Here is a 26,317-nt window from a genome sequence, read left to right on the forward strand (position 1 = left end):
CAAATATGCTCTATTGGCACTTGGAAATCTACTGCTAACCTCATAAAGTGGAGTTACAACTGCCAGCTTTTGAGACTAAAATATTTTAAATGAATATTGAAGCTATGGGCGTACCTCCCGACTTATAAACCCTATTTAGTTGAAGACTGGCTGAGAAAAGACAGGGGGCAGCTCACCCTGCACCACCACACCCTAAGCTGAGAGGGGTCTCTAAAAGTAAGGAAAGATTTCTACGGTTAACATAACTGAAAACTAATGACAAAACATGACATTTTGATCTTTTAATTTAAAAATTGAAAAAACTGACGGGAATGGGTTTGTGGGATTGACCCCTTTTTGATTTACTGCTGTCTAGAGTGAGTTTGAATAGTCAGTAAGCCTTTAGATATTGTTAGAACGTAATGTGTTCTGCTTTTCTCCGTTCTGGGTTGATGTAATCGATTTTCCATTTCGCTATCTGCAGACCTTTCTCAACAATGGTCTTTAGATCTTAAATCGCCATCTTAAAATGAATTTTTTCTTAAAACTTCATGTCGTTTGGATTGTTCGGTCGTGAGCCACTACATTTTGAATTTAAATTTCTGCTGTTGTGAAAACATTTCACAACAGCAACAAATTCCAGTGAAATGGAAAGGAAAAGCTAAATTTTGATATGAGAATAAGTTGATTTACTGTCTGAAAGTCTCAAAGACATCAAATTTTCGGCACAGGCTGCTTTTGATATGCAATCCATATTTTGAAAAATTTGAAGATAAAAATTAGCAATTTCGGGAACAGTAGCAATTTCGGTTTCACGAGAAGGCAAAATAACTCAAATCTGAGTTCGCTGAGTCTCCTCCTTTTAGACTTCAACTCAAAAAAGTTGTTGAAGAATATGCCGGGGGATCAACAAGTTTTCATCCAAGAGAGTGTAATTCTCAGATATCTCATTCAATCTTTGCCGCTGTATTTGTCACTATAATAGCGCTGGCTGCAAAACTTTTGTTTAAATTGTCCAAGAATCAAAAGGAGGAATTCTAATTAAGTCAAAGAGAAATACGATCAAACGCTTTTTTCTCGTTGATTCTCTCATTTATAGGTAATTAAGATTACAATTTGTATGAATAAATTATGAGGCAATCAATTTTTTTTATCCAGCCCTGGAGAATAAGGAATTGTTACCATGGGCTACGAACTACCAGTTCTCTTGTGTTTTTTAAAAGCTAGGCCAAATACATAATAGTCTCTGTTTTTTAGAAATTTGCTATTATCCATAACGCTTTGTGTAGAAATTTGGCAATTTAGGACTTGTGGCTTTGAGTAATTGTCAGCATACGCTCCACAAATACAAAGTTAACCAATGAAGTCACAAAAACATAATTTTCATCTCAAAATTTCGGATCAATTTTTTCAAGCTAATTGAGGGGTTAAACTTTTGTAGACAGTTCAGTTCTTGGAAAAGAAGCTACATCTTTGCGCCAGGTTATGAATCATTCCTGAAGACTGCCAAGTTGAAGCATAAATTCATGAAGAATTTGTTTCCATTTTAGATTTCATTGCTTCTGACGGACTCTAGAATTTTTTTATTTTGAATATAATCTTTTTGCACCGCTAAGTTAAAATCTGAGTCAAATTTGTTGATAAAATGGGAATTTGAAAACACGCGAGTGAATTTGGTAGCCTTTGGAGTTTTCTGTGAGACCGATGTAGCAATATTGTTGTACGGCTTATTGCCTATTGTTAAAATTGATCCTTTGTTGTGAATGCGCAAGAGCGGCGAGTAGAGTTTAGAAACAGTAGACTCTGAATGCCCTGTGGTCAGTGGTAGTTGCCAGGGAAAAATTCTCGCCGCTTTATTTCGCAAAATTGAAGTCGAGTTTAGCAGTTAATTATTTATGTTTTGGAAGAATCATCTTGCGGTATGCGAGCTGCTAATTGCCATGGCACAGACCCTATCATGAACTGTTATAAAGCGTTGGAACCGTTTCGCTTAGCACAGAAGAATCGGAATTGAGCAAGGCCATCTACTTGCTTTTGTTGCTGTTGGGTTTCTATGCTGCTGATACGGGGGTTGGCACCTGCTACTGAAATTCATTTGAAACAATATGGAGGTGAATTATTTTTAAAGACAAATACTGGCTTGTTTGCAGAAGACTTTGACTTATATGACAGATCAAGGCGAAGAAAATCATGTTATTTCAGGATCGTAGTAGGACATCTGTTCAGATTAATAATGTTCAACTTATGTAAACGAGAAATTTAATGGTGATTACAGGCTGAATATCTCGTCATGAAAGCTAGAAGATCATGTCTCAAGGTTTTTGTAGCATTTGCAGTATTTGCATCCACTCTATCATTCTCGGTTGCAGCCTTGGTTATATACAAACCGGTAGATCCCGAAATCTCATGGCAGGAAAGCTCTCGGTCGTTACAGCGAAAGCTGCTTGTGACTAATAACTCGAATGACCATGGAGAATATCCTGAAGATATATTTAGCGACACGGAACTCAAGAAAGGGGCTGTTGTCTTGCATATCATAGGGATCTGTTACATGTTTCTTGGCCTTGCGATTGTATGCGACGAGTTTTTCGTCCCAGCTTTGCATGTCATATCAGATATACTATCAATTTCAGATGATGTTGCTGGGGCCACGTTTATGGCAGCGGGGGGAAGTGCCCCAGAACTGTTCACCTCGATTCTAGGATTATTCGTCGCAAAGACCAACATAGGGTTTGGAACCATAGTTGGGAGTGCAGTTTTTAACGTTTTGTTTGTAATTGGGATGTGCGTTGTCTTCAGCAGAACAGTCCTGCACCTCACTTGGTGGCCATTGACGCGAGATAGTATGTTCTATTCGTGCGCCCTTGGGCTACTGATATACTTCTTTGAAGATTCAATAATCTCATGGTGGGAATCCTTAACTCTCTTATGCGTTTATATACTTTATGTGATTTTCATGTACTTCAATGCAAGAGTTGAATCGAAGGTTAAACGTGCTATTGCCGTCTTCAAAGGGACAGAAGGAAAAGTCGCTCCTCAAGTAAGTATTGCTAATAAACCTTAATCCTATTGTTGAACTTCTTTCGAAAACGTGTCATATTAATCACCTAGATTGTTGGTATTCACAATCCGTTTATAATGACTGCACTTCGAAATGTTGGTATGAGAAAACAGAGAGAAAACTGACCTCTGTTTTACCTCAGTAAGCAATTTCTCCATTCTCCTAAGCAATTTCTTCCTTCCCATTATAAGTCGGTCTGTTTCGATGCGTCACTATTGCGTGCTTCAGTATACCCCTGGCGGGTGCAACCCTGAATGAGTCAGGTAGATCCCATGCTTTACGTTTTTTGCATTCACATTATTGCGTGCGAATTGGTGTTGAACATTCACAAATTCAGTTTTCGATTAATCAGCTTCCAATGCAAGAAAATAATGCAAAAATTAACATCCTAAACAAAAATTACCATAATAGTTAATGCTCAAAACTTAGGTTGGCAGCATTCTTTCATCTCTGCTTCCAAAAGGTCCCTAGATTCCAGGCTCCTAGTGATCTTGCCGATACCAAGTCGATACCGTATATCGATTCCAAGAAGCCAATAGTTTGTATGTTGTTCTCGAATACCAATCACCAGAGACCAGAAGAATTTCAATCTATCTTACACCCAAGACAATTTTGAGAAAACAGCCTGAACGAGAAGATGGGTCTAATTTTTGGCCTAAACCTGGAGTAATTGTTATACGCAGGCTTCACTATGAACGACCTTCCTCTACGATTTCAGATGTGAAACGTCGAAATTCCGGGATTCAGCTCTTCACTCTGATAGAAATTATATCCATTTTCATAAGAAAATAAAAAAAGACCGTAATTATATATGAATGAAAGAAAATTTTTATTTCCTTGACTTCCAAAACACTAGAGAGGCTTTCCTACTACCGCGCTGGATTGACGATCCGACCATAGGTCACAGAACATGAAACTTGGGATTTCTGCACATTAATAGCTTATAGAATGGATTCGATTAGTAGGGAATTAGATGACGTCAGGAAAACCTATTCAGTGGTAAAAGATGGGGGCGTTTTGTCTGAAACTACATCGATTTATAACAGAATAACAGCTTTTCTAAGCTTTCTTTGTACTTGCAGAGCTGTGGTTCAATCAAAATCGTACGAAAACTGATTGCTCCATGACATGAGTCTGTAGCAAAAAAGTCTAGACACCAAGTCAAAAGCACCAGTTTTCTCCATGGTTCACTGCGATGAGGATTAGGCCATTTTGCCATCTCTAGCTTTAGTCTTGCTCCAAGGCCTACCAAAGTAGCCAGGGGCTCTGAGAGTCCTTCACTTGGTACCAAAAACTCTGCAAATATCTGCAAATATCTATGCTCTATAACTCTTTGCTTAATTGATGGGCTAGGTGAATTAAAAATGTCAAGCAATCTATATTGCGTCGTATGATGCCGTTTTTTAGAGAAGGAATCCCAGAGCCTCTTAGCCCAAACGGAGAACCAAAAGAGGCACCTTTCTTGAGGTCGCGTGTTACTTTAGTTCAAGTCTTGCCCTTAGAGATCACACAAAAAGCGATCACTCCTGACTAATATATCTTGGCAATAGGACCTCTCCTAGTTGTGATAGATATGTGGTTTTGCAGTGAGAAAGAGAAAGAGTCCTTTCGGAGAGAAACAGGATTTGCCCTAAAAAGGGTCCTTGTGATATACACCGTGGCTCGCTCAAATCTGTCTAATAGGGGTCTTATACTGTCACTGCCTTCATAGTTCATTACAACTTGGAGCTTGCAAACATCCATTCAAACAGTGGGGGTTAGTTTAGAATCTTACTTTGTTTTAGCATGTTTCCAAAAATGTGCATTTTTGAGATACGTTTTTCTTTCACACTTATTGGTGGAAAATTTAACTTATTCATTAGTGGAAAATGAAGGTGCAATGGTGATTTCCTGGTCACTTTTTTTCTACCAACAATGTCACTATTGTTGAGATATTTAATTGGACTGCATGTGGTATATTGTCCTTCTGGCAGGTCATTCGCAGTCCCAATTAACTTCTCTGAACAGAACCAGCAAAAATCTTACAAAATATTTTAAATCAAAGACAAAGTAGCTTCAAAATTAATTCCATGTCAATACAAATGCAGCGATCAGTCACTCAAAGTATAGTCTTATGCAGCAATAACTTTTTTGTGCAGTTTTCAGGTTCACATAAATCTATGATGTGATAATATCTGTCTGCCTCCCTATAACATTTCTGGGCGAATTTCCGTTCCTGACAATGTCAATTTATCCTTCACTGTGTTACCGATTTTCGATGAATAACTCATTCTTATCATACTTTGGAGGTCAGTGAATATTTTGAATGATTCCATAGAAATTACAGAGAATCTATTACTTAAAAGCGAGTTAAATGTGCGTGGTCTAGAGTTTGGCTTTTAAAAGTTGCCTTAAGCACAGCCCCTCATCCTAGCTTTTTAAGACAGCACCGCTGGCTCATCATAAGATTTCCGAGAGACCCAATGATGTAGTCATTCATTTTTTGTTTACAAAACCAGTCACTATGCATTTGATTATCCTGCGATGATAATGTAACCGGATAAAAAATGTACAGCGATAACAATATCATATTACAAATCCTGAACAATTCGTTCGCACCACTTGCCTTAAAACTTGTTCATCCTTTCATTTTATATTTTTTTCTTTAGTATCTTGCCTTTCCATAGGCGTACATTTTACCAATGCAATTCTGTTAAAACACCTCTTCGGTATTCTTGTTACAGAGGGGCTCTTTCATAGAAACATGAAGAATAACACATCGTCAACCAACTTTCAGTGTATTTGGCGTAAGGTTGCCAATGTCTATGCAAAATGTAGACGTCACATGGTTTAAAAAATTGTTTTGCCAGTTTTCAGATAGTTATTCGGGTCATAATGAGATCATTCTTTAGAAGAAAAATATTTTTATGCAAAGAGTTTTTGTGAAAATCCGATTTTAGCCATCACAATTCGTTTAAAGCATTCGGTATTTGGCAATAAAACATTGTACGAACACTAGAAAAAGTGCAAAAAGATGTGTTTGCGTGGGCAATACACCATAAACGTGTTCAATGATTTGACTTTGAAGATAGTTGGAGGTCAGACATTGAGCCAACCTTCTACCTGTGTGCGTGTATACCTATCAAAGTTAACGAAATTGTCTCTTGCATGATATCACAGTGCGCTATATAGCCTTTTAATAAAAGCTAATGCAGCATTGCTGTTTTGTGTCTTTTCTATTCAGTTATGAAATTCGTAGACGGCAGCCAGGTCATCGAGCATCTGACTGTTGCTGCAATCTTAAAAACCATCTTGTCTTCAATAGAATAGGCCACTTGTTTTGCTTCTCAGTAAAATGTTTTTTTCATTTTCTTAGCTTGATTTTCGGGTACGATTCAAAAGTTCTTTCAGTTGCAACATTTTGCAGGTCAAATACATTTTCGACAAAGTTAATAGAATGGCCTCACGTTGACCAGGGCATCAATGACGATCTGTTTGAAAGAATAGGATGTAAATCCAATGTTTTGGAATATTCGTTCTGTCTTCAATTCAGACAACCAGTATAGAATACCAATAGTTTCCAAAACTCCGTGATGTGAAAGCTTCCCAATGGGTGGGCTTTGCAGACTACACAGAGTCGTATGTAAGCCAATGCATTGCTAAAAGCGAACCCAAGCAACCTCGAATCGATGTTTAAAGCAGTATCTCGCTTGCACTTTAACCATACCTCTCTTTTCTGTGGCAATACATCTGTTCATTTAATGATTGACGCAGCACGAATAATTAAAGCAGAGGCCAGCTGATGCGTAATTAAGGTTTTTATGGGTGGATTTTGGTTTCTTAGCTTAATGTAGAAGGTGGCAGCATTTCGGATCAAGGAAAGGCAACAGTATTTCTTTAAATACAGCACAACAAAAGCACTTTAAAACCATTCTCAAAACAGGTCATCAACAGACCAAATCGATTTCGTAATATAAGTGGCTCCCATTCCCACAAATTTTGTATTGTCCATGCTTGCGCCTTCTTTAGTTATGGCAATACAATAACCATAATTTTCGATGTTAGTCGGATTATAGCATAAACAATTACAATTATCAAGTATTTAGCAATGAATAAACCTCTCTCCACACCCCACACAGGCACAGATGCTTTCCAAAAATATGGATAGATGTATTGTGCAGGAAAAAGGAAGTCATAGGTAGAAGGGTGTAGCGCTAAAATTATGCAAACATGTGACGTTTCTGAGAAATGGGAATATTCTTTAAGATTTGATGGGACTTGCATCGATCTACCTTTCCACCGTCTTACTATGGCAGCTGGCACCGCCACAAGCCAGTGATTGTCGTTAAGTCGATGTATTTGCCTATTCTTGCTAATCTTACAAAGAAATACAAATGATGTTGAAATGAAAACAGTTAATGATGCATAAAAGGAAAAGAATCGAATCAAGAGAAAAACCCGAACAGTTGAAAATCTGCCTATCCTTTCATGGGCACTTAACCTTGCCTTGTTGAATTGCATGTACATTGTCGCTAAAATCTGTGGTCACTATTTAAAATTACCGCAGATTTTGATTACTTGGGATCTGAAACAAAAAAGTCGTCTCTTGAGGTTCTTGTTTATTTTTAATGCACTGGTATCGAAAAATGCATTTTAAGCATTAGTTTTCACCATTTTTCGATAAAAAGATGACGTAGTTTTATCGCAGCTGGATTTTTTATGGCATTTTACGTGAATGCGGATTTGAGCTGATAGGAATTTCGACAGAAATCGGTTTCAAACTGATAAAATTAACTGCTTCTACGTTGCCGCTGCAACCCTTTTGAACGAAAGCTGACATTCCTCTCCTTTAAAGACATTTTACCAGACTTGATGCATTGCATACCAAACTTTGGTATGCATAGACTTCCATTGCATTAGCCGACCTGTCTCAGTTCTCAGGCGATCAGCACAAAAGAGTTCTTCTTTCAATAGCCCTCAAAAGTGTAGAATATGGAATAGACATACATTTTTGTCGAGTTAGCTGTAACTCTTCTTCAACCAAGTCGACCAAATCCCGCTACTAAGATAAGGGGAAATCTGCATAAAAGCTGAGTCTAAATCTATATTGTGAATTCATCTGGAAATCGTGACACTTTTGAGAAAGTGTTAAAAAACTTCATAAACGGACACCTCTTAATATCGGACACCTCTTAATATCGGACCCCTCTTAATATCAGACACCTCTTAATATCGGACCCCTCTTAATATCAGACACCTCTTAATATCGGACTCCTATTAATATCGGACACCCCTTAATATCGGACTCCTATTAATATCGGACTCCTATTAATATCGGACACCTCTTAATATCGGACTCCTATTAATATCGGACACCTCTTAATATCGGACTCCTATTAATATCGGACACCTCTTAATATTAGACACCTCTTAATACCGCCACCACTTAATATTAGACACTTCTTAATTTCGGACACCTCCCAATAACTGACTCCTAGAAAATTTGAAAAATATCGTTCATGCTGTCTTACTTAGCATTGTACTTTCATGACAAGCGAAGCCTTTTGTATTTGTGAAAATGATATCATAATAAAGCCATACTTCCATTGCATGGACTGCTAATAGATTTGATGACCAGAACTGTGGGATTGAAACAGGCTTTTCTGCTCATGTTAAGTTTTGTTCCCTTGGAAACCAAAGGAAGTTTACAGTTCAGGAGCTTTTAAAGTCATTCAAGGATTCACTGGTGATTTTGTAAAGACAAACCAAATGAAGATTTTGACTTTCACGTGAACTTTTTCTTGACAATATCTGGTGCCTTTATAATTACAATTTCGTAAACACAAAAGACTTGCAGCGTTTAAATTCATAAGACAAATTAATGCTAGGCATAACACCTTTGCCTTCTGTTATTCGATTGCTCCCATTGTTTATACGGACCTGTCTATTGTAAAGAACAGAAATCTCCTGTCTTGAGTTTGATTAAATGTTGGAAATAAGAACGCGCAAATGTTTACCTAAGCTCGTTTGCCAAACTAACGTGACAAATGAAAGCCATTTCACCAAAAGTAAACATTAATCGAATACAACAATGATCCTATTTGAACATAGCACAGTTTCTTTAGAGTACATTTAGGCCATGAAAACATAGCCGTGTCTTTTGTTGCCAAGCACTCGAATGGCTGTGGTTGCTAAGTAACGTTTTTGCATCGTGTCCAAACTCTACGTTTGTTATTATTGATTCCCTGAATTGTTGCACCTTGAACAGCGGAATTCAATGCCGAGTCATTTATAAATTCAATATATGATTGAATTGAAATAAGAGACCTTTATTGAGTGCATTCTAAGTAAGCATGCAAGCAAGATTTATTTGTAAACGTAGGTTAGAGTTCAGCCAGTTAATGTGAACCTGCGGCTTGTAGTTGATGTGGATCTATTGATTTCCTGTTGCAAAATATTATTTTTGGGCTTCTTTAAGAAATGACTCAGTTACGCAACGGAAGAAAATTTAGTGATGCATACAGATTGTTTCGAAGAAACTCAATTCAACAGGAAGGGCCTCTACAAGATAAGTTATTGTGTGCTTTGTTCACCAAATACAACAGCAAGGTCATCTTTCATTTAAAAAAAGATTCATATGAATACAAACCAGAAACAGTTGGTTGTCTTGCTTTAATTTGTCACCCAATAAGGAGTTTGTGGTCGCTGATTGGTCAAGAGAAAGAGCCAATCAAATGCGCTAGAAAATATTTGACAGGGTGTTAAATTTAAAAAATGCATCTTGTTTGAAAACTGGCCATTAAAATGAATTTACACTACGAAATGTAAATTAGTGAAACAAATTGATATAAATACTATATTTTTATAACCAGCAATAATTTATATGAATAAATTGAAGCGAAATGATATGGGATATAAAGGAAAATTGTAGATGTTCTTTACATTATTCCTCGATTTACAACTATGAATTTCCCAATTTTTAGAATGTAGGTAAACACTGCCTTATTGTGATTCGAATGTCTCTACACGTTTTTGTTCAACCTTTTTTTCATTCAGTTATTTGTATGTTGTTTGTGAGTTTCTTTATCGCTTTTTTGTAGAATGGCAATGAGCATCATTATCAAAACTGCACCCTTCAGCTTGTCATCCATACGCTGGATCCGATTTCAGAAGGTTTGTAATAGTTTCATTGTCTAACGAATCTGCTTTTTCTATAGAAAGTATATCAATTCGATTGGTTTGCATTGTGTCATTTGTTGCAATGGTTTCTTGCAAATGTATCTTAGCAGGAAGATCTAAAGAGATTTAATCCCTCAAATATCTGGCAAATTCAAGAGAAACTTTGAGCTTTCAACTCAGTTTGTCGCTGTTTTTTATCGATGACCGTGTCAAGATATTTTCGCTTTAGGTTAATTGATTGACTGCTATTGATGATCTCTCTTCAGGGAACTTTTGTCATAATGGTGTCATTAATTGCGCGGGTTTTCGCTAGGGATGCGCGACCGCAACAGGGCAACTTCAAGTGAAAACCGGTCTTTAATGCACTGGTGCAAAGCCATAGGCCGTGAGTTCGAAACAGCGGGTGTCATGGATTCGAGTGGGTTTCTACGAAAACTTGCTTTGCGGTGAACCTTATATCATTCTCTTAGCGACTGGACCGAAACCTGCAATCACCTTGACCTTATTCGCATCTGTATACTATCTAATGAATGTTGCATAACATATTCTCGTTGTGCTTGCTAACTATAGCAAGTTTCTTGATTTTGGCATCCGAAAGTATAGATTCAGCCTATCAGGCCCTGACACGCCTTGCCTACTTGCAGCAAATATTTTTCAAAATAGAAAGCTTTTTGTTAATCACAGGATAAAGTACTCTTCAGAGGCTTTGCCAAAGTAGGGAAAGAGGATCGTTGCCCAGGCACTTTTCAATAAGATATTTTACTATAAATCGATACCTAGACTTTTTGTACTCTATGCACCAGCCTGCCCCTCTTCTACTTTGAAGTTCAAAGCATGCTGATTGCTTTTTATACTTCTTCTTGTTAACATTTTTAACTGAAGCAGGGCTTGTTCATGCAGTAGAACGGAAGAAGTGCGTCAAGCTCTATATTTCTACAATTTGTAGCATAAAAATCATAATACAGACTCTGAAATCCTCAACCAAAGAAAAAGGATCTGCTTTCTTTATTCCATCCAACGCAGTTTATTCCTTTCTCTTCCCTGATCTCACCACTGCCCTCTCTTCAAATAAGTAACTGACAACCATTTCGAAACTCATTTGGTGTTTTCTACCTGTACCTTGCTTAGTCACTTATGATCTTTGTTCTTTCAACAAGATATCAAGGTAAATGTTCTGATTTTGCTCAATATAACCAAATGCTAACAACTGAAATATTTTAGAATAAGCAACAAGAATATATGCAACTTAAATATTTACAGATCCAGTTGATAAAACATTTACTGTTTTGGATGGTTACCGCGTATTAATAAATATCCAAGGAAATTATTATGCATGTTTTTGAAAGCATCTGTTCATAACCAAAACTAAAAATAAGATACCTGACACAGGTACTAAAGCGAACGGGGCTAACACACTTGGGGACTATGATAATGCAGAAACGGTTGAGATGGTTGGGGCATGTCAAAAGGATGAACGATAGCCGTATTCTCAAGACATTTCTATTCAATGAAGCTCGTGATGGCTCTAGGAAACAAGGACGCCCGTTGTTGAGATATCATGATAATTGCGAAAGTGACATGAAATCATTTGATATGAATGTAGATAACTGGGAGGTGTGTGCAACGCAACGTTCTTCCTGGAGAGAAAATGTGACCATGGGAGCAAGGAGATATGAACAAGCCCTGATACAAAGAAAGGAGGAGAGTAGAAAATGAAGAAAGCAGTCATTAACAAACTTGGATGTAAACGATGATGCATATATTTGTGAACACTGCAACAAGCGCTGCTGTTCAAGAATTGGATTGTTTAGTCACACCCAGACTTATCAGGACTAAGACTTTACTTAATGCGTACACCATGATCTTTAAGATTGAAGGCTGCCTACTGGAAAAGCACTACCACTGCTATTCCATAATAAAATACTTATTGTTTGTATCGGTGTTTCTGATGATGTCATTTTCTTCTTCAATGGCCTAAATTTCTTCTTCTAAATTCTTTTAACAGAAAAATAAGAAATCGCAATTATACTTTGATGCATTAAAAGGCATTGCCGTTTCAAAGCTTTCAAACTGCTTTTGTCAAAGCATCAAGATTTTGTCAAAGCATCAACTTTTGAGAACTGCTCAAATTTCCCAAAATACACCAAATTGCTACGCACAACTGAGCAGAACTATCAATATCTGCAAGAGTGTAATCTAAAGCCAAAAATCGTGAAAAAAGTGTAATCTGAAAGAGTGTAATCAAAAGTGTAGTCGATTTTCGCCGCACAGATGCGCTTGTCGGTATGATATTGTGTCTCAGTTTATAGAATTAGCTAAAATTTGCAATGTGATTGTCCCACTGATTAGAAAACACCATTGCTGGTATCGGCGGCATCAGAAACGAGCGCTTTTTTATTAATTGAAAACAAGCAGCTCGTATCACCGATGATCATAATCCAAATTAATAAAATTGAAAAACTCTTGCGTATAAACAAATCATTCTTGCTTACACTAAACCCTGCTTTGCAATACAACGTCGAGCATAGCAGGTTGAATTCATACGAAGATAAATCCAACATCATCCCTGCCTATTGTGTTTTGTTTCTGTTGCTAGGGCTAAACTAATCCTCATTGTATAGCAATAAAAAAGGGGGTTTCTTGGCATTTCTCGGGATATATTAGCTGTCGGTAAGAGGGTATTGGTTAGCAAGTTAGGAAAGTTTATCCGAGGGTTTTGGCAGACGCCAATACACAATGTAGAGGGTATAATCTTGTTGGATTAAGAATATATTGTTTTGTGCTTTCTAGGGCCCAGGCCTGGAAAACAATGTGCCACTGGGGAAAAGAAGCATTTCCCTTACATTTGTGCCACAAATATTTATTGTTCGTTGTTCGTTGTTCTCTGAATTTGAATCCAATCCACAAATACTTGTAACTTTCCCAAAATGACAGTATCCAACAATTAATCATACGGTACACAGACTTGTCATGCACGCATTTCACTGTCATGTCGCTATACCTTGCTAGATGTAATATAGAAATTTATATTAGATATCGAGAAGTATATCAGTCTATAGGGGGTTTGACACCTCCCAGTTTTGCACGAGTTGGAAGGCAAAATATTCACCTGGTCAGTAAGATCGGCACTGAATGGGAAAAAATTATCTTCGTCTATTTTGTCGTTTAATTTTCGTTTTCATAACCCTCCAGCCCCCTCTCTTCAATCTTGATGATCAATGTAGTCCACAGAAGTAACCAGAATGTTTTTCTGGCAATCTCTCTTCTGCTCCTGTTTTCTATATTTAAGAGGACTTTGATATCTGCCTAGTATTTTTTGTGTTGAGCATACGAATGTTAAATCTAAACATTATTTTGATTGACGATTTTCATTTTATTTTGCTTACAGCTACAGCGGAAAGTAAACTTCATCGCCTGAAGGAGATTCTTCAAACTGAAGTCCTTCGTGACAGTAGCAAAGATATGCTGAAGAAAGACAAATATAAGTACGGGAGAGAGGGAAGCAAGCTTAGTGAAGATGGCGATGCAGATCTAAGAAAAAAAGCGATGGTGAATAACTATTTAGCAGAAGCAAAGGAAAAGAAGGAGACTTCCAACATTAGCAAGGCATCAACAGAAAAATCGGACGCTTATAGTTATGTACCAAACAGCGGACACAATCGTGGTATGTCACAGACAGCCAATGATCAAAGTAGATCGAATAGCGATTCGTCAATATTCAGCAATGATCATGCGTGTGATGATACGAAACGAGACAGAACGAGTAGTATGGCCTCGTGTCAAAGCAATAGCATGAAACAAGGCACTGCATCAGTTGACACACCGAAAACGGAGAGGACTGTCCGGTTTAGTGGCCGAGTGTCCAAAATGAGCTGTGTTAGTCATCATGGTATGTCCCGGGTTTGCCTCAGGGAGGCAGCTGCGGAGAAGCAGGTTTGTTTCCTATCAAGGGATTCTTTGTTATGATTTTTTGTGATTTCCTTATTCACTCGAATTTTACCAGTTCTGAAATTAGTTGTTGGCAAGGGTTCACATTCGTGAAGAGTTCATTCATTGTCAAGCTGGTAATTCTTCGTCGTTAATTTTGATTACCACAGATTTAAAAACATCAGAAATTGACTGAAAAACCCAGCGAAGGCTTTAAACTAAGCTAGTTGCTTGCATTACACGTATGATAAGGTTGATGAGATGAACAGTTTTCTGCGTTTATCTTAATGAAATTCAACATTTATTTTGGTTTTTTGCTCAGGCTTTGCAAAGAGACATATCACTGTTGGTTATGAAAATTGTGTTTTGTTTAGAGAAGATTATCTCTTTGGTTAAGCTATCAGGAAATTTGACAAAAACATTGAATATTTTATGAATCTCTCTTCCTAAGAGGCATTACCTGGGGTCTCGCGTGACAGTGGCTCAATCAAGGTATTTTCAAAGGTATTTTGATGACCTGAAAAACCTTCAGGCCGATTAGAATGCACCTGTTTGGTGGTACACTGCTGTCGTCAAAGAAGGCTCCGAGTAAGCTGCAATTTTGGCATCCAGTCGCTTAGTGGTTAAGAAAAAAGTTCATTTGCACGAAAATTAAGGCCTGGATTTCTTATGTTTGAGGAAAATTAAGAGAGGACTTAAGAGCTACGTTCTTTTTCTAATGCGTCTCGCAGCTTTTTGGTTAATTTTTTCGTACTCTTCAGAACGTAAGAAGGTCTCTTTTCAGAAAAGTAGGCAGTGGTGTGGCATCAATTTTTAATAACACCTATTTCCAGGTGACGATGAGAAGGGATGACATGTTGAAAAATATAGCAATTGTTTTGATGGACAGGGGTGCTTAAGGGGCTTGTTAAAAATGGTGCGGTAAAAGAAAATGGGTGTTTTAAACATGGCGTGACAAATGTGGCGTGATAAATGTAGTGTGGTAAAATAGGCGTGATTGGATCTGTATAGCTTGTCAGAATTGAAAAAAAGCCAATGGTTTGTGTAGTTTGCAAAAATAGATGAATGAATTAACACTATTATTTCCCTACGACTTGTAAGATTCAGGCAAAAATATTTAAAATTGATTAATGAATCAACCAAGTGATTAAAGAACCAACCAGAGAGACGTTGGACACGTCTTCATTGAAAGATCATGTTGCAACTAACACTCCTGCAAATATTGTCGATTGAGGCGTCCTAAAAATTTCATTTAGCGATCATTATTTAGTATTTTGTATTCGAATTATTCGGGGCTTGATACAGCGACAACCCAAACTTATGCTTAATGCTTAAAGCAGTCATGGAAAACAATAAACCTCCTATTGAATAAAAGATCTAAAATTACCAAAATCGATTCCCTAAAAATGAACGAGCAGGAGATGAATTCACATCATGATATCGCTAACTCGATGAACGATTATTTCTGCAGTGTGGGGGAAAAATCTCAGTGGCAAGTTACCCGCCCAGCCTTATCTCATTCTGTCTCATCAATATGATATAACAAATCCCTCGAATGGAAGAGAACCATTCAAATTCGTTGCCATCGACAAGAGGACAATCGAAAAAGGCCTCAAATAAGATCAAGACATCACATGGGTCTGGTGTGGATAACATTGTCAGCTTTTTTTAAAAGTAGCCTTTCCTGTTGTTTCTGATTCACTCTGTGATATTTTGGACCTTTCCTTATCTTCGGGTGTTTTCCCTGGCAGCTGGAAAGATGCTAGGGTAGCTCCCATATTTAATGCTAGGGCCCATCTGATGAAAGATCAAATTACAGGCCAATATTTGTTCTACCAGCTGTTTCTAGATTTTTTGAAAAGCTTGTGTACGACCAATTATATCGATATTTGGAAGAAAACAAACTCATATGCTTACAACAGTCCGGTTTTCACTCTTTACACTCTGTTATCACATGCCTTCTGAAATGCAGGAATGACTGGTACGTCAACATCGACAAAAGGAAATTTACAGCTATGGTTTTCATTGACCTTAAAAAAGCTCTTGATACCGTTGATCATGGTATTCTTCTTGATAAGATGACATTCTATGGTATTAGCGGCTTGGAACATGATTGGTTTCGATCTTATTTGAATAGAAGGAAGCAGTTTTGCAAAAAAATGGCGTCTCTTCTGACATTAAAGTTATTGATATCGGAGTGCCACAAGGGTCTTGCTTGGGGCCACTTCTTTTTCTGATCTATATAAATGATCCTCCCTTTGCATTAAAGAAGGCTCTGACAAACATGTATGCTGATGATACCATGATTTCATATTTCTCAAAAACTTTGGATGAATTGCACATGGTGTTAAACGCTGAACTTATCGATATCGAGAAATGGCTTCAAGGTTATAAGCTATCCTTGAACGTCGTTAAAACACAGGCTATGATTGTTGGGTTAGTGCAAAATGTAAATAAAATGGCAGGGCAGCCTGCTTTGTTGCCAGTGTTTAACGTACGTGGTACTGATATTGACTTAGTGAACAAAGTAAGATACCTTGGTCTCCTTATAGACAATAGTCTAACGTGGAGGTCCCAAATTGAGAACATAAAAGGGACAGTTTCTCGCGCGATCGGCCTATTGCAGCACTGTACAAACTTTGTATCAATGGAGACCTTGAAGGACATTTATCGTAGTATTGTAGAACCACATCTAGCTATTGCTGTTCCGTTTAGGGCTGTAGTGGTATTAAGAGAATAGAGTCTCTACAAAAATTACAAAACGGGGCTGCTCGAATCGTTACGGGTAGTCCTTATGATGCACCTTATGTGCCGTTACGCAAAGAACTTGGCTGGTTGTCCATCAAAGAAATGATCGTGAAAGAGACATCTACAATGATGTATAAATCTTTAAACGATCTTGCACCACAGTACCTTAGAGACCTATTCGCTAGACTATCAGATGCCCACACACGAGAGTTAAGAAACACTAAAAATGATCTTGCAGTACCGTTAATGCGAACAGTTTGTGGCCATAAGGCATTCTCTTACCGTGGAACAAGTTTAAAAACGATATCAAAGAGGCCCCCTCGGTATACTCTTTTGAATCTAAGTTGAAACAGTTGGAGTACGAAAATCTTTAATTTGTACAGTTATCTTATTGTATTCAGATGTATATATTTTTATCTAATTTATTTGTAACTATATTAGCGACTTCAATTCTAACAGGGCCAAATTGTAAAACAGTAAACTTTATTGAATTTGTACCCTGTATAAATATTTATAAAATATGAAATATGAAATACAATGCAGAAATCTTTTTCCTCAAACAGGAAATCCATATACGTGGGCTTGATTTTTCAGCACAACACTACAGAAGCTATCAAGGTCACACTTTTATCTTCAGAATTCTAACACGAAAAGATAAGAGAAAATTCTTGTCTATCTTATTCTAAACACTCCATCTTGATGTTTGTCAAAAATTTTGAAATAATTTTAGATGTATTTGTTTTGTTTCAGGGATCATCGGACGAAGACGACGAGGAGCCTTTGTCATTGGCGTTTCCCGACTCGCATCTAATGCGTATTTATTATATTATAAAGTTTCCAATAGTCATTTTGCTTTTCTTCACATTACCCGATGTCCGTCGACCGGTAAGTTTTATCCATTTTCATTGAATTCAAGTTTCAAAACTTCGTGAGTTTAGCTAAGAAGCCAGGGTCCCCTTAATGACAGTGGCTGGATGAGGAGGTGGGAGCAGTGGCGGAGCCAAGTGGGGGGACTAGTCCCCCACTTTTGCAGAAAGTTGGTCCTTGAGATTCTTGCAAACCTGATGAGAAAACTTCGGGGGGGGGGGGGGGGGATATGTGAATGCTATCTAGATCGTCAAATTTAAATGACATTTCTTGGGAGACAGGAGGTGTTTCCTCCAAAAGAAAATGTTGTAAACAGGGAAAAAGGGCGAATCCAAAAGGGCGTGGTCCCTGACACACCTTTTGTTCCCCACTTATCCCAGGCTGTAGCCGCCACTCGTGGGGGGAGGGGGGAAGGTCGGTTGATGTATCTTTATCAAAAGTACGCTTGTTTTCTCACAGATATAAGCAAGTAAGCTTTTGGTATAGCAACATTTGAAGATAGCATAATTTGAAGATTGTTTGAGATTTATGTTTGAGCAACACATTCATATAGGAGTCTTTCCAAGATTTTCAACCCAGCTTGCAGTTTACAGTCCTTTATATTCTATGGAGAATTTCTCTACCTTTTAGCAACCTACATCTGGCTGTTAATCCGCCTTCATATCTAGAAAAGCACAATTAAAATAAATCAAACTTACCACTTACAATACTGCTCGCCACATTCTTCGTATTTTTACTTCTCTAGCCAAATAATGTTGCTTTTTTTCAATGATTGCTGTTCACTGTATCAATTAGTAGCCTCTTTATATAATCGTTCAATTGTATCCAAACTGGTGTAAAAGCATGAATTTCTGCTGTTCACATTCTCTTTTCGCAAAGAAGAAAATTGTGTACCTGAAAGAAATCCAATAGCATTTTATGGCCTAAACACAGGCTGCTTAAGTGTAAATTGAGACCTTTGTTTGACGGATCAAATGTATTTAACCAAAAATGAAAAAGGTAATTTATCTAATTTTAATTTTGTTTATACCATGCTATGTGCTATGCTCCTGCTATTTCTTGCTTTCAGAGATTGTGGGCTACGAGAGGCTTGCTCTCGATATATCGATATGCTTTCTTTATTGCAGAAAATGCGAAAGTTTTTCCCGTTGACTTTTATCGGAAGTATTTTGTGGATTGGAGGATTCTCGTATCTAATGGTGTGGTGGGCGTCGACAACAGGATCAACGCTAGGGATACCTCCCGAGGTATGTGAAATACTTTCAGCTTTAACTTTCTTGGACCTCTTGAGCTGTATAAAGCCAAGTATGCATTCATGATTGCTTTTGGGTTAAGATGTCTATTAGAATCCTTTTCATAGAAAGAAGGCATTTAATAATAATAATAAAAATAATAATAATGGATCATGACCAGTATCTCCACAGGGTGGCTCTTCGTCTGGTCGTTAAATACTACACGATGTAAAATTAGAGATTGAAATAGTTTAAATACCATAAAATGTAAATTGGAATTAAAAGTTAGGTTCTTCTCTTTATGAATCAAACTAAAAGTCTCTTTTTTGCTTCAGTAAGAAAATATTCTTTAGATTTTGATGAGAATTCGGCTTTCGTTTCTGATTTTCTTATCGCATTTGGCATCTTGTTAAAAATTTCAGCTGCACTGTTCCTCAAAATTTTAGAATTTGTTGTAGTTGCAACTTGTGGTGCAGAGTTTGATCTCAGATGTTTTCTGTTTTCTTTTAATGATATGTCAATATATGCTGGTTTGTTATGATCTGTTATATAATTAAAAGTCAGCTTCACAAGGTGCCATTCTCGTCTCTCCTTCATAGATAACCAGCCTAATGATATGATATCCTTTTCTTAAACGTTACAGCATTTGTCGTTGTTAAGCAACTTCAGGAAACCAATCAGGGGTCACTTGATTCAAGAGAGTCGATGATGGAACATTTGCGTATTTAGGCCCGCTTTTTTCTTTCTACAAAATTAACTCGAAAAGACGCAATCTATTTTCCCTTTTGATCTTAATGTACGAGCAAAACTGGTTAAATTTGTTGTTTACGAATTTTGTTACCCTTGTTAATGGACAGGAATACCCTGAAAAGCATGGGAAAATGAGGCATTCCTAAACTTGTGCTCTATTCTACGTAAGGTAGAGCTAAGCTCAATATCATTGGATAGTAGTTACCAGAGTTAACAGTATATCTTGTAATGCGTTTACTCTAGTTCTAAGTTCAGTGAAACACTTAAAGCGTGGCTGATTGCGTTTATGGCTTTCCTTTTTCACTCCATTTACACCTTTTTAAAATCAATTTTAGGTTATGGGCCTCACTTTCATAGCAGCTGGTACAAGTATCCCCGATCTTATTACTAGCGTACTGGTTGCTAGGGAAGGCCTTGGTGACATGGCTGTGTCAAGCTCGATTGGCAGCAACATTTTTGATGTGACTGTTGGGTAAGATCATTTAACGATCCTTCTTAAGGGTAGAATTTGGTCTTGGCCGTGTTAAGACATTTTCCTCCCTTCTTAAAAGTAAAGAAAGTCTAAGAGGTAGATAAACCAGCAAAACATAACTTTGTTATCAAACTCACACAATTGTTGTTAATAAAAGGTTTTGAGCACGTGTGTACTTTTGTTGTAGAGAGATCTGCATCATTTGATTTCGTTTATATATTTCACAGGTTACCTGTCCCATGGCTGGTGTGGAGCGGGATTCACTCGTTCAATGCTTACAGGGTGGATAGCTCTGGTCTGTTCTGCTCAACGATTCTTCTTTTCCTAATGCTTGTGTCAGTCGTTGCAGCTATTGCGATATTCAGGTGGAGGATGACAAAATACCTGGCAGCTGCAATGTTCAGCCTATACGCGTTATTTATTACAATAACATTGCTTATTGAATTTAAAAAAATAGGATGCTTCATCAAGTAAGCAGTTCTTATCCTATTTATTGGAAATTGAAGACATGTCATGGCGCTCGAGTAGCATTCACTTGCTCACTGGAGACAAATGTTCGTGAAGTATAGCTTAAAGCACGAATAGTCACGACGTTTCCAAATTGAAAATCCTTCATCTAAGATGATGTCATCTGATTTTCACATATGGGAGCCAGTGATGCAACGATTGCGTAGATGACACGGTATAACTAAACGACACGATGCTGCTGTAGAGAAAGGCAACAAAACGACGGGTAACGGCACGCTACGTAAATACATATAGAGAAATTTTAAGGAAGCGTTGAATGATATAGGGACCTCTCCTTCATGACTGTCATACGTACATACTAGTCGTATAATATTTGCGATTTAGATAGTTTCTCCATTTAACACCGTGCTGCTACTCGTCATAAAGCATTCTCGTTAGTGGGCATAACCTTAAATCAAGTTACAAGTGATTAATTTGAATAAGGTCTAGTTGTATATACGTAAGCCGTTACTAAGTCTGCATACAGAGATTGTCGTTTGCTTTACTTTCAAATAACAACTTTATCATTCTCATCCCATTTCTCGCGACTTTTAAAATTGAATCAGCTCTACAAAGAGCTCTATAAATGGATAATGAAATACTTATCATATTTATGTCAACTCTAATTCTCTAGTGTGACATGTTAATACAAATCTTTGACTGCATTAAAAAACAAGTGAACAATGGCTAAATTTTGATAAATCCTTTAGAATAGAGAATTTCTACAACACATATACTGGCATGGTAAAGACAGCATCGAAACTTTGACTTAACAAACGTGTTTTAACTCTTCAGTTTCCAGTCTATTAAGACCATGTTAGGAAAGTTTCCTGAAAACGGCTTTACCCAACCGACTCAAAGATGGGCATAAATCTTCTTTCGTGTAGATCTGCTTTGACTGTTGTTTCGAAAAAAAGGATCTTAAAGGTTCAACAACGACAAAACCATTGAGTATTTTAATAACCACTAGGTCTACGGACTGAGTCTACGGACTCATAACCACATTAGGGCATGCACTTTGCGATAGGCTAGAAAGTACAATTTCACTTTCTCTTTTTCACGTGTTTACAAAGTAGTTCAAGACTGTTAGCCCATAGAAAAATATTACGTCATTTGACTAGATGAATATTTGCGTTCTTTGCGATTAGCTAGCTGTAAAATGCACTTTCACATCTTTGTCATTTGCAATTCTTTGTAAATTATGAATGGGAATGGGACCCTAACTTATGTTCAGACTTCAGACTATTCAGACTTTCTTCTATTGCGAAAGCAGTGGTATATATTGTTACAACTCCGTTCCAAAGGGGAAGATTGTGATGTTTAAGAAACGAAGGTGCTTGATACTCTAAAGATTGGATAATTGGGGGTGGCGTCTTTTATTTGGATGAGATTCAGTTTTCTAAAAGCTGTCTAAAAGGTCCTATGTTGTACTAATGATCTTCAAAAAGTGTCCTATTCCTGGAAAGCTGGCGTCACCATGGGCTCCGACACAGGTTGGAAAGTGGGGGCATAACCCCCCGGACAACCCTTCCTCGGAGGCCCTGGGCGTCACAATGGAACAAATCTTTCTTTACATAGCTGTTCCTTATTCGGTACGGTGTGGATCTAACTAACAGCATGCTAAAAGGTTCAAAACCTATCTTTTATTTTTCTATGCACAATTTAGACATACCTGTTGTATATTGTTAAAAGAAAATTGTCTAGAGGAAAAGTAGTATTTGTCTTAAACTTTATTTTATTTATTAATTAATATATTTATTGTGTATATTAATTTATGATTTGTTGATGTGATTGCGTGTAAATAAAGACAAACAAGCTATAAATATAATTGGCTGCAAAAGTTGTTTCTATCCTCCTTGTTTTCTGAAATATCTTTAGAACAACTCGACTTAAAATAACTTCAGACTTCTCGTCGTGATATCAATATAGAATGTTGTCATTTTCCCCATGTTGTCACTGTCCCTTTTATCACACTACTTACTATTCTTTTAATGCTGTCTGAATTGTTAATAAAAACCCCAAGATAGTTTTTGCAGAAATTTATCTGCAGCAAGTAAATTTCACACCATTCTTCCCAAATGTGTATTTATTAACCTTTAAAGGCAATCTGTCTCGTTGTGGATTGGTTAACGAGAACAATAGCTGGAACAATGGCCTAAACACGATTCCAGCGCTCTGCCATATTTATTACAATGCGATGAATTAAAGGGGGACTGGAAACAATAAAAAATCCCTTTGTTCTTATAATCAATCCACGTCGTGACAGATTGCCTTTAACATTTGAGAAAAAGAGTAAACAGAATGTGATTAAAATAACCAACCCGGCCAATAGGATAATATATGTTCATGTCTAGAACACATTTTATTTGACGCTCTTTTCCACCGAAAAAAAGTTTTTAGCGACTGCCACGAAGGATAATCATCACATAGTAGTTTGTAGGCGATGAACCATCGAAAAAGAATTTATCGCATTAAAATAGCGATTAACAATGTCCCTTGTTTCAAAATCCCTTTACTTTTGAGTTTAGGCAAAAAACTGAGAGTTTTCGTAACAAGATCTGAAATATTATTCCTTTTAGGTAGTCGCTAAATGTGAAATGACGAGAGTTGAGCACGGATAAGTCTATTTTCCCAAAGAACACAACTATTGCTAATATAACGGGCACGTAGCTTGATAGCGGGATCGTTAACTACCGTATGAACAGCGAAACTTCTTACTCACAATGGTAAAAAAGTAGCAAAGCAATACTACCAAAACCGAAACTCCAGCGAAAATATCGCTAAAAATGGACAAAATGGAGAATATTTCCTTCCTAATATGTTACTGTTTCTCATTTCATCTAATATTGTACATCTCATTGTCAATATCCGCCTCAAGACAGAACAAGCTTCGTATCAATTTGATGACTTTATACAAATTTGAGGACAAGAAATAGGCTTTAGACAGCACGTGGTGCTTCGCAAAATGTCATTACTACCGAAGTCCTGTCTACTACAGGTGCTTAAATGAAATATCAGATAGGAAGTACTTCAGACAGATGGCAAATTGGAACGAAACTTCCTCGTGGGCAATTCGTTTGATTCAATACAAATAAAAACATATACACAAGTCATAAACGAAACTGTCAGATTCGTTAAAGTGAGTACAATAAATTGAGATACAGATTTAAAGTAAAAAACTGTACAACGAGAACATTAACTAGAAAAGTTAATACAGAGCATTTAAGACTAGAAACACATTTGATATTACCACACAGATTTTGCATTAGTTTTCGCCACAAACTTTGGACGAAATTTGAAAGTTCTTTTGTAAAAACAGAGAGTCGCAGGCCTAGTACCATTCGAAACAAAAGGAGCGGACTTGCTAATAATTCAAGAGGGTAAAAAGACTCACCAATGCAAGGTCACTGCAGAATGAAACAAATTCAACCATTGGTGCTTGCAAGTTAAGTAAATTTGAAGAGGAAGATTCGTCAAATACTCTTCTACCCTTGGGATTTTAAATACACGTTATTGCAAAGTCCAAATCAAACAATTCTAAACAATTCAAGAGTCGATAACACCGAATTTACCACAAAAACAAAAACAAATTTGGTTTGGGAATAAAGAAGAACTTGCATCATCTAAGCTAATCCACAACGGACTAAAAAGGGACGTAACTGCAAAAGAGCTTTCTTGAATAACAAACATGTCTCGCGGTCTCTGAGGAAATGAAAATCGAGGCACGATTGCGTGTCTTTGACAACGCCCAATCAGTATCACACCAAATCACTTATACGCGACTGTGATTGGTTGATACCAAAGAGAACAAAACCTGACTTCACAGGGCGTAGAATGCTTTCAACAAAGTGCGAGAAAAGCAAAGTATTTTTTTTCTAAGAGGGGAATAATTAATTACATAAGGATAAGGCTGATATAAATATACTATTAACTTACCGAAGATATATTTCTATACAGGGCTGGCAGTGTTTGAATTCCCTAATCATGATTTCTAGATGGTCGGCACTAGTGCAAAGGTGACCTACACGCGTTATTTGCCACAAAACAGGGACATGGCGCTAAATATTGGATGAGTTAAGCGATTTAAAAATATGCACTTTCATTTTCTAAGATCTATCTATGTTGAATAATCTTGCGTGGGGTTTAGGCGACATAAAATTGGCGATGGAATCTAAATAAAGAAAAGCTCATTCAAAACTCGATTTGAAAGTGCACGAGTGTTAAAAAAGCTGAACAGTTTGTTCTCTAATAATCTACACAGTTCTGTATAACAAAGCTAGCATCTTCAAACAATATTAAATAATAAAGGCAACTATAACCAAAAGAGATTATTGCTATGGGTCTCAAGGAGTCTCGAGGAAGGGCACTCCGTGGTATTGCTGATATATCTTCCATTCGATCTCAGATGGATTGTCAGGCGAGACTATCCTTGGCGTTGATGACAAATTGGTCCAACATGACAGACGACAAGTCTTTTCCATATTTCACTCCAGTAATGACGGCCATCTGGAGGCGTTGTTTTCCACAGCAAATAAAAGAATTAACTACTGTGTCAGTTTCGACATTCGTTGTTGAAGAGCCATTAACTGCGAGATATTATCCTTTAAGTTACTCTCAACGTCTCTTAATTCTTTTATTTTTAGCTCGTTGCTTTTAAGTTCTTTAATTCTTTGTTCGAATTGTGCGTTTGATTGCATCAGTTTTCGGTTTTCACTTTGGAGTTGCTGCAAATTAAGAAAACACCAGTCATTTTTCTCTTATTATAAATGATTAAATCCTTTAACGATTAGGGAACCTTTGAGATAAAAAAAGAAAATTTTTGATTCCAATAATGGAGTGTCTTAAGGAGTAAGATGAAGATCATTTGCATAATATACCTCGCCATCTTGAAAAGTAGGATAAAATCAAGGAAACAGAAGAGCAGATAGCAAAATTTCTACTTTAGAAAGGTGAAAAATCCTCTATTTAATTGCTAATTAATGTATAGTAAAATTTATCTTTCGCTTTTCCCATAGATTAGTGACTGTAAATATTTTCATCAAAAGGTCATGTCTAAACATTCGTCAATAGTGTTCTTAGGTGTGTGTGACGTCACAAAAATATATTTTGAGAACTTTAGAATTGACCATATCAACGAAAAGAATACCATGCAATACTTCTAGCTATGCACAATTAGTTAAATATGTCAAAAATCAGGTGAAACATGGCAACTGAAAAATTTGAAGCTAGCAAACGGATCACTGCTATTTTGGCTCCGTTCATAAAGTAATAAACAGAGACCAAATTACAGGAGTTTGATGGGAAAAGCGATTATGCCAATTTGGCCAAATCTCGGTTAATTCATAACACATTTAACTGATTTTCCACATTCAATGGAATTTCATAATGCTCTTTCAGGTGATTGGATCAAAATTCAAAAATTCAAAAATTAGATAAAATTTGTGACGTCATCACTTTAGAACTCAGTTAAAACGACATCGCGTTAGATATTTTATCAGTAAATTCCTAAAGCTTTTAAGCAACAAAGTCCATTCAATGCCACATGCAGCTATTAAAGATTCGGATCTATCAAACCAAAATATTCAAACGGACTTTCTAAGAATAAGACGTTAATTC

At 37.0% G+C, this 26,317-nt stretch overlaps 2 protein-coding genes across 3 annotated transcripts in view; one reads left to right on the forward strand and one right to left on the reverse strand.

Moving 5' to 3' along the window:
* Positions 1-1,763: 1,763 nt before the first annotated feature.
* Positions 1,764-24,264, forward strand: LOC135687719 (sodium/potassium/calcium exchanger 2). Its single transcript, XM_065204358.2, has 7 exons — positions 1,764-3,019; positions 10,120-10,192; positions 13,587-14,131; positions 17,624-17,758; positions 18,868-18,987; positions 20,058-20,194; positions 20,422-24,264. The coding sequence occupies exons 1-7, from the start codon at positions 2,270-2,272 to the stop codon at positions 20,666-20,668; spliced, it is 2,007 nt and encodes a 668-aa protein (XP_065060430.2). The 5' UTR covers positions 1,764-2,269; the 3' UTR covers positions 20,669-24,264.
* LOC135687720 (homer protein homolog 1) overlaps positions 23,748-26,317 on the reverse strand; it is a 41,746-nt gene continuing 39,176 nt past the window's right edge. For both annotated transcript variants that reach the window (XM_065204359.2, XM_065204361.2), the window contains one exon: positions 23,748-25,425. In XM_065204359.2, coding sequence (XP_065060431.1) covers positions 25,246-25,425 — 180 coding nt within the window. In that variant the 3' untranslated portion in view covers positions 23,748-25,245. The remainder of the gene's footprint in view (positions 25,426-26,317) is intronic.

The sequence above is a fragment of the Rhopilema esculentum genome, chromosome 20, assembly GCF_057945365.1.
Source record: "Rhopilema esculentum isolate cy_ngs chromosome 20, ASM5794536v1, whole genome shotgun sequence".
Lineage (NCBI taxonomy): Eukaryota > Metazoa > Cnidaria > Scyphozoa > Rhizostomeae > Rhizostomatidae > Rhopilema > Rhopilema esculentum.

Bases quoted from the DNA above. Each gene is read 5' to 3' on its own strand.
- LOC135687719 (XM_065204358.2), top strand. From the start codon at position 2,270: ATGAAAGCTAGAAGATCATGTCTCAAGGTTTTTGTAGCATTTGCAGTA. The intron at 18,988-20,057 runs GTATGTGAAATA...AATCAATTTTAG, and splicing joins CGCTAGGGATACCTCCCGAG to GTTATGGGCCTCACTTTCAT. The intron at 20,195-20,421 runs GTAAGATCATTT...TATATTTCACAG, and splicing joins ATTTTTGATGTGACTGTTGG to GTTACCTGTCCCATGGCTGG.